This window comes from Limulus polyphemus, unplaced genomic scaffold, assembly GCF_000517525.1.
Source record: "Limulus polyphemus unplaced genomic scaffold, Limulus_polyphemus-2.1.2 Scaffold4886, whole genome shotgun sequence".
In the NCBI taxonomy this organism is placed as follows: Eukaryota; Metazoa; Arthropoda; class Merostomata; order Xiphosura; family Limulidae; genus Limulus; species Limulus polyphemus.
The window spans coordinates 62,248-71,626 of NW_013670496.1; the positions used below are offsets into that span (position 1 = coordinate 62,248).

A 9,379-nucleotide genomic window follows, 5' to 3' on the forward strand; every position below is an offset into this window, starting at 1 on the left:
GAAGCTTTTCATATTTTATCTGGATCAGAAAATACAAAACCATCAACAGAATACTAGATCACAGTCTCTGAACCCTACACTATCAATACAATACTAGATACTCTCTCTTAAAATACAAAACCATCAACAGAATACTAGATCACAGTCTCTGAACCCTACACTATCGATACAATACTAGATACTCTCTCTTAATATACAAAACCATCAACAGAATACTAGATCACAGTCTCTGAACCCTACACTATCGATACAATACTAGATACTCTCTCTTAATATACAAAACCATCAACAGAATACTAGATCACAGTCTCTGAACCCTACACTATCGATACAATACTAGATACTCTCTCTTAATATACAAAACCATCAACAGAATACTAGATCACACTATCTTAAAATCCTTCAATATTAATAGAATACTAGATCAGACTATCTTAAAATCCTTCATTATTAATAGAATACTAGATCACACTATCTTAAAATCCTTCATTATTAATAGAATACTAGATCACATTATCTTAAAATCCTTCATTATTAATAGAATACTAGATCACATTATCTTAAAATCCTTCATTATTAATATAATACTAGATCACACTATCTTAAAATCCTTCAACATTAATTGAATACTAGATCAGACTATCTTAAAATTCTTCATTATTAATAGAATATTAGATCACACTACCTTAAAAACCTTCAACATTAATTGAATACTAGATCACACTATCTTAAAATCGTTCAAAATTAATTGAATACTAGATCAGACTATCTTAAACTCCTTCATTATTAATTGAATACTAGATCAGACTATCTTAAACTCCTTCATTATTAATTGAATACTAGATCACACTATCTTAAAATCCTTCAATATTGTTACAACAGTGGAAGTCACGTGACGCTGCTGGCGCATTTGGCACTGGTAGCGTGTGTGATGTTTCTCGATTGATCAGGGAAGTCCATTAGTTCATTAGTATACAAGCCTGCCAGAGAAAGCCAGCAGGGTTAATGAAGAGAGAGCAGTAGCTACTTTGAGTTCCATGTAATTTCTGAATCTGTTAGTTTTGAGCTAGTAAGCCATAAAGTGTGCATTTTGCACTCGTCGAGAGCGAAGTTATCGAGATTGTGAAATGCTGTGATTTATAGTGTGTGTTATAAAAGTTGTTAAGTTTAAAGTGACGAGAAACGTACTGATTGTGGGACTACTGTGTACCAAAAGTTTGTATCGAGGAAGAATAAACTGGTTTAATCAAGAAAGGACTTGTATCGCTGAAGATCCTCAGAAAGAATTTCTACCGGAAACAAACAAACAAGCACATACATAACAATATTAGTAGAATACTAGATCACACTATCTTAAAATCCTTCATTATTAATAGAATACTAGATCAGACTATCTTAAAATCCTTCAATATTAATAGAATATTATATCACACTCTTCAAAACTCTACAATACTTTTAAAACAATGCTAGATTAGTGTATCTAAATCCTACATTGTTTTCATGAGAACCTAATTACTTCTGTAGTTCTTTTACTTCATCTGTTAGGGTGTTTAGCTCTTTAGTGCCTGTTGACTGGAATGTTTCTCCTGTTGAGGCCATAAGACCATCCTGTTGATGAGGCTAACTGTTAGTTATTTGTCAGTGGACAAGAATTTCTGATGTTCTCAAACACCGAATTTTTCACTTTAAATAAACACAAGGTCAACTGTGTTGTTGATAGAACAAAAACATATTATTACTTAACTCTTAAACCTAAATAACACACCTTTAGATAAGTATTTAGAACTAAACTAAGCATGTTAAACAGTTGTACATTATTTAGATGACATTCTAACATGATGGAGCAATGGTGATATTTCAGTTCAATTGGAACACATAAAACTAGGATACAGTTTAAAATATTCAACTGTAGTAACAAACAGAAGTTGTGAAACTAAAAACAAATGTTGACTTCACTGATAATGAAAAGCACAATAATATTACCCAAACATATAAGCAAACAGTGGCGTATAATAAAATGCTTAATCTGTATTAGATGTGACCTTCCAGGTTCTCATGTAATGATGGTGGAAATATTAAATGTTAGTCCAACAGTATTAGATGAGACTTTCCAGGTTCTAATGTAATGATGGTGGAAATATCAAATGTTAGTCCAACAGTATTAGATGAGACCTTCCAGGTTCTAATGTAATGATGGTGGAAATATTAAATGTTAGTCCAACAGTATTAGATGTAATTGAGTGGTAGATACAGAAAGTGAAACTTAACAAACAGAGATCACCAAAAAGAACATATGTAAGGATGTAAAAACATTATACAACTTTTAACTCACAGGTTGTGACCGAAGAGATGGTGGTACCATGTCAGGTTTTAACTCGGTCGGAATTTCTCCACCTTGCAGAGTTTCGTATATAATATGCATAGCTAAAGCAAACTGTTCAGAATTCAGCTTTCCTGAACCACTTAGGTCACAGAGATTCCTGAAAGGCATTGATAAAATAAAAATATTTTAAAATCTAAGAAACAATGGAAGATAAAAAAAATTACATTCACTAGAACATTAAGTAAGGAAAACTGTTCTGTTTATTTGATCTTATGAAATGTTTTTTAATCAAACAAACACATAATATCTACAGTAGTTATTCATAATAACAGCAAGTCTATGCATAACTGTTTCATACAAAATTATGAAACTAAGACTAACAACAAATGCTAAACCTAATATACTCATATTACTAAGACTAACAACAAACACTAAACCTAATATACTCATATTACTAAGACTAACAACAAACGCTAAACCTAATATATTCATATGAACAAGTTTGAAAGACTACACAAGTGCCCTGCTCTGGTGAATTTGTCAATTATATTTGTTCAAATTAACAAGAAGAAAGATGAACAAAGATCAACTACACAGAATTCTAAGTACTCTAAAAAACACACATTAGCTAACGGTAGCACTGACCCTATTGCCTTTTTTTTATGAGTACTGCCTATGATTTTTAATGCTCTATATGATAAGGCATATATACTAACCAGATACGAGCCAGTTGAGTCTGTGGAAGACCAGATTGAAGAAAGACACCTTTTACATCTCCTCCCATAACATAACCATCATAGTCCTGATCCAAGGATTGAAATATTTCATTGTATTTTACCTTCTCTGAAACACTGACAACCCACGGAGCTACTGGATTATTTAAGGCCTGACAAGAATTTTGGTAAACAATACGATTATTTAAGAACATACTTTCTGAACACAAATGTAAAATACTGATAGTTAAATGTTTAATTTTAAAAGTAATGTTTATGAATATTATAACATTAGATTAAGATACAAAATGCTTATTCTAATTAAAGGTTTATATCGTGTTTGGTCATTACAAAACTTAAGTAAAAAACAACATTATATTGTTAACCCTTACATTTCCAACTGCACTTTGATATGAAGTCCTAAAGTCATTGAAAAAACAAAAATCAGAAACACTCATTGAATTGAAGAGCCAATTGAAACACTGAAAAACATATGAATTATTTGTCACACTAAGAATTTAAGAAAATAAAAAATTTTCCTCATCTCTAAATTAGTTTACAGCACTTTTAATGAGCAATACCTCCAAACCCACTAAGAAATGACACACTCAGCTGTCGATGACTTTATTTATAAACAAAACTACCTTATAACTCACATTTTTGAGAGTAACATCTGTTATTGGTGTGCTGTTAGAGAGTGCACCACAAAGATCAGGTAAAGCTGGTAACTGAATGTCTCCATAAAGTGATTTCTGCCTTTTTGAATGAGGTATCAGATCTGGAGGTAGGGTTGGTGGGACTGGAATATTTTCTAGAGCTTTGTACACTAAATGCATTACCTAAAATAAATCACAAACTCAGACAATATTTTTATCAAAACATGAGAAACGTAACCTTCTTTTCTTGAGTAATTCAAGTAATATATTAACTGCCTACACATTTGTCAGACACACCTTAATAAGCAGGCTAGAAGCCCACTGCCTTTGATTTGTTCCATCAGAAATGAAAATATCTCAGTTCCTAACCCTTATTTCTAAGAATTAGAAACGGGTCTTTACTTGATACAAGTAACAATGCAGTAAACTTTTCAAAGTTCCTGGTGTTCAATTACCGATTCAAAGAGCTCTTAGTAGTCCTTTAAACAAGATAACAACTTCCATACATCCCAATCCTGAGTGCTACCATCTCTTCCTACATAAGCTTATAGAAATGTACATGATTTATTTCTAATCCACTGGAACACAGACCACTAATAATTGGCCTAAAATACATTAGTTGTTCCTCTCTGTTATCACTTGCTTAAGATCTAATCTCCAAATTCCTATGAATCATACTGTCTGTAAACAAAAATTTTTTATTGAGTCCATACTCATTTCAATGCAAGCAACATTTTAGTATTTTGAAAAATAAAAAACATTTTCCATACTTGTTAAGAAATGCACGAATATATCAGTTAACTTAGTTTTCTAATCTACACTTTTATTATTCCTTCTAACTTCCAAAAATATTTTTTTTTATTTGTTAAGTGCAAAGCTACACAATGGGATATCTGTGTTGTGCCTATCATGTGTATTGAAACCTGGTTTTTACCCTTACAAGCCTACTGAAACCTGGTTTTTACCCTTACAAGCCTACTGAAACCTGGTTTTTACCTTTACAAGCCTATTGAAACCTGGTTTTTACCATTATAAGCCTATTGAAACCTGGTTTTTACCATTATAAGCCTATTGAAACCTGGTTTTTACCATTACAAGCCTATTGAAACCAGGTTTTTACCATTACAGGCCTATTGAAACCTGGTTTTTACCATTACAAGCCTATTGAAACCTGGTTTTTACCATTACAAGCCTATTGAAACCTGGTTTTTACCATTACAAGCCTATTGAAACCTGGTTTTTACCCTTACAAGCCTACTGAAACCTGGTTTTTACCATTACAAGCCTATTGAAACCTGGTTTTTACCATTATAAGCCTTCAGATTACCAATGAGTGTGATTTGAAAAACAAGTTATAAAAAGTATACAGATTATTTAAATGTTGAACTTTCAAAATAATATAAATTAAATTACATAAAAGACACTTACTACGACAAATTCATCTTTATCTAAAAAGCCATCTTGATCTATATCACTTAAGTTCCATATCTGCAAAAAAAAATTTCAGCACTTAATAACAATTTGTTTTTATACTGGGTCCAAACTTTACATGAGTATGAATAATGTTATGTTTGTACTTGCACAAACAACACTTACTGTAAAGAACTGATTAAAAATATTGGGTGAAATTACCCATTCCATATGTAAAGTACTTATCTGATAGATTATTGTTGTCATTTTTTAGTGTGATATGTATACTATCAGAAACATCGTAACCAAAAAAAAGTCATGGACCCACAAGCAATTAGTGCACAAACAATTAAAAAACTTTGTGTAAAAAGTCCAGAAAGTTTTACATTACAGGATATGAAAAAATAAATAAAAGTCAAGAAAGCTTTATATTACAGGATATGAAAAAATAAAAGTCAAGAAAGCTTTACATTACAGGATATGAAAAAATAAAAGTCAAGAAAGCTTTACATTACAGGATATGAAAAAATAAAAGTCAAGAAAGCTTTACATCACAGGATATGAAGAAATAAAAGTCAAGAAAGCTTTATATTACAGGATATGATAAAATAAAAGTCAAGAAAGATTTACATTACAGGATATGAAAAAATAAAGTCAAGAAAGCTTTACATTACAGGATATGAAAAAAAAATAAAAGTCAAGAAACCTTTACATTACAGGATATATAAAAAATAAAAGTCAAGAAAGATTTACATTACAGGATATGAAAAAATAAGTCAAGAAAGCTTTACATTACAGGATATGAAAAAAAAAAGTCAAGAAAGCTTTACATTACAGGATATGAAGAAATAAAAGCCAAGAAAGCTTTACATTACAGGATATGAAAAAAAAAGTCAAGAAAGCTTTACATTACAGGATATGAAGAAATAAAAGCCAAGAAAGCTTTGCATTACAGAATAGGAAAAAAAAAGTCAAGAAAGCTTTGCATTACAGAACATGAAAAAAAAAGTCAAGAAAGCTTTACATTACAGGGTATGACAAAAAAAAGTCAAGAAAGCTTTACATTACAGGGTATGAAAAAGTAAAAGTCAAGAAAGTTTCACACTACAGGATATTAAAAAATAAATAAAAGTCAAGAAATCTCTACATTACAGTATATGAAAGAAAATCACAGTCAAGAAAGCTTTACAATACAAGATGTGAGAAAAAATAAAAGACAAAAGAGCTCTACATTACAGGATATGAAAGAACAAAAAAATTATGGATTCAAGATTGTTTCATATTTAATTTTCCAAACAATCACAAAAAACAAGTCTACAACAATCATAAAATAAAAATACAACTCACAACTTAAGGAAAAAAAAACGTTTTAAATAAAAAAAAACTTCCCAGCACATTATAATAAATGATTCTTTGAAAATAAAAGGTAAGTTTACTTAACATAAAGATTTTTTTCTTCTAATATTCATGCCTAGAGAAGCAAGAATCCACACAACGATCTTGATATTGTGTAAGAAAGAGGGAAAATATGTAGAGTTCCTAATAATTTAACGTGTAAAGTAGCTGCTGAACAACTTGTCCATATTATAACCCTATTTATATATATATACTATCTGCAAAGAATTCAACTATTAACTCTGGTTTTAAATAACCATTCAGAATAGTACATTAAAACAATGATAAAACTCCTGACAAGTCCACCTTTTGAAAGCTCTAAGTTTCATTGCTTTTCATTAACAATTCTTATACATTTTTTAATCCTACTTCTTGTTAGGCATCATGATCACAGCGAATTAATCAACACTTACTTTTCCTAATGTTTCCAGAGGGAGTTTTGAGTTCATCATGAACTGTAAAAATACAGGGAACAGTATTAGAGCCTAATGGTAGACTGGACTTCATATTTATTTTAATATTTTAAACAGCTTGTTTCCTGAATGATTCAGAAAAATAAGTTAGTAGTATCAGTGTTCATATTCTTCAAATCCTGTATAAGTAGAGACAAACTGCAGTGAATAAAATATACTTAAAAATACACTCCACTACAATACAAAGCCTGTCTTATTCTTACGATTTGCCTTTATCCAAGGTTACCGATGAGAGGTGAAATTCCCCAAATCCCTAATAAATTCAGTGAAAATTGATGAATCAAATCATAGATTAGGGTCCATTTTGTTTTTTAATAACCTGATCAACTAGATTGATAGCGACTTTCTTTCATTAAGGATTCTTTAACCCTAGAATGATAGTGAAGTTAGCTTAGTATACAAGTTTAACTTGTATGACCCCACTCTGGCATTCTAGGGTTAAAGAAACAAAATTACAAGGACACATATCATAGGACTGATAACTATCATCATAATCATAGAGATCAAAACTTTAATGTTAAAATGATTTACATTAACGAGTTCTAAATGAAAAGTTGGTTCATGAAATATATTTTTTTTAATTACAAAGATGAATACATCTTATATTAGAAGAAAATAACATAAATTAAATACTGTTCTATATATACAGCAAAACTTTTAAAACATATTTAGAAGTTGATCATAAAATTTAAACACGACCAACATAAGAATGCACACAATACATACGAGCCACCAGACGGGGAAAAAACCCCATAAAACATGAAGTTATTTGTGGAAAGAAAAAGGAATTACATGGTCAACGCTACAGAAAAACAAACTTCATTATTTTGGAAAAGAAAATTAGTTGAATTGTTTTTACCCTTACACTGATATTTACCCATTTCTCTGTATTTCTGTTTGTTTTTTCATTTTTTATTGTGACAATACTTATCAATATCATCTAAATTTATCAGAAATTATTCGCTACTTCCCATTTATTTATTCCTCCATTAATGAAATATCATTTCATTTCTCCATACTTTTCTTGAAAAAAAATGTAAATACTCGGTGATATTGGACAGTTTCATGAAATTAGAAAATCAACACTCCTATTTCACATAAGGAAGCCTATTTGACAGTTTTGTAAACATAAGAAAAGCAACACGTTAACATTTTCTTACACTGAAAATGTATTTCCGATAAATACTTACTTCCATTCACAAAAAGATTTCTTGACTTATACTGCCGTCTATCTACAGAAATTTTTGCTCGTCACTAGCCTTGATACTCCCACTTATCTCTGCATACTAACACGCAAATGATTATACAGCAACCCTCTACCAATAGGAGTGCAACACTACCCCTACTGAAACTAGTGTCTTCTCTAATCTTGCAGCTGTTAACCACTTTGAGATTTGGTCAGATAACACCAAACCACACCAGAAGTGGTAGGACTGGTGGGAAATGTGAGGGGACATAAATATCTATCGGAAATATATTTTCAGTTTCAGAAAATGTTAACATCCGATGTAAAATTCCTACCTCTGCTTACAAAAACCTAGAATCCCACATTGAACAGGAGGAGAGCCAGTGAGAAGATTATCCCTCTTTAGGAAATGCCTAAAGGAAAACCATGGAGTGTGAGAAGGAACTAATAAAACACATCAGTGGGAGACCGCAACACTTCTGAACCAGGTATACTCTTTTTTCCCATTAGTAATGTGTAACCAAAGGGTGGAAACAAAGGAGAAGCCCAAAGAAAATTACACACAAAAATTAGACCCTATGGTTAGAGCACAATAGACCGTAAAGGGGAGTTCAACCTCAACCAACACCTGGTGGCATCTGTAATTGTACATCATGTTCATGGTAAGAAGAGGGTTCCTCTACCTTTAACCTCAAAAATGGATACCGGCAGGGCAGAGGAGCTTCTGTACCAATAACCTATCTATACATGTACTCACCTCCAACACAACCAACATCAGATTCACCGGAAACCAACATCTGGCAGATAGTAGGAAGTTGGAGGGCCCAGGTAGATGTAAATCCTCAGTCCAAAACCTGGCAGATTTGGGAATTTTTTGTCCAGTCCATGATAGGAGGAGGGTAACCAATTTTACACATATGGGGATTCATGTGTCTCATCCAGCTACAACCAACTCCAGATCTACCAGGAACCAACATCCAGTGAACGGTAGGAAGAAGGACGGCAATATGGGGTGCATATCTAGTCCAAAACTTGGTGGCACTGGGAATTTATCGTCCAGTCCGTGGTAGGAGGAGGGTAAACATCCAAACACATGTGAGGACTTATGTGGCTGGTCTGGCTCTATCAAACACCCAATCCACAGGAACCAACATCCAGGGATGGTAGGAAGGAGGGTGCCTCAGCTGGAGGGGTAAACTGTAATATATGGCAGAGTGCTACAT

General features: G+C 32.0%; 1 protein-coding gene across 1 annotated transcript in view; it reads right to left on the bottom strand.

Moving 5' to 3' along the window:
* LOC106471829 (epidermal growth factor receptor substrate 15-like 1) overlaps positions 1 to 9,379 on the bottom strand; it is a 32,719-nt gene that overhangs the window by 16,370 nt on the left and 6,970 nt on the right. Inside the window, exons 4-9 of the mRNA XM_013932448.2 lie at positions 6,911 to 6,952; positions 5,121 to 5,180; positions 3,693 to 3,875; positions 3,040 to 3,209; positions 2,333 to 2,480; positions 1,517 to 1,608 (exon numbers count right to left, since the gene is read on the bottom strand). Coding sequence (XP_013787902.2) covers positions 1,517 to 1,608; positions 2,333 to 2,480; positions 3,040 to 3,209; positions 3,693 to 3,875; positions 5,121 to 5,180; positions 6,911 to 6,952 — 695 coding nt within the window. The remainder of the gene's footprint in view (positions 1 to 1,516; positions 1,609 to 2,332; positions 2,481 to 3,039; positions 3,210 to 3,692; positions 3,876 to 5,120; positions 5,181 to 6,910; positions 6,953 to 9,379) is intronic.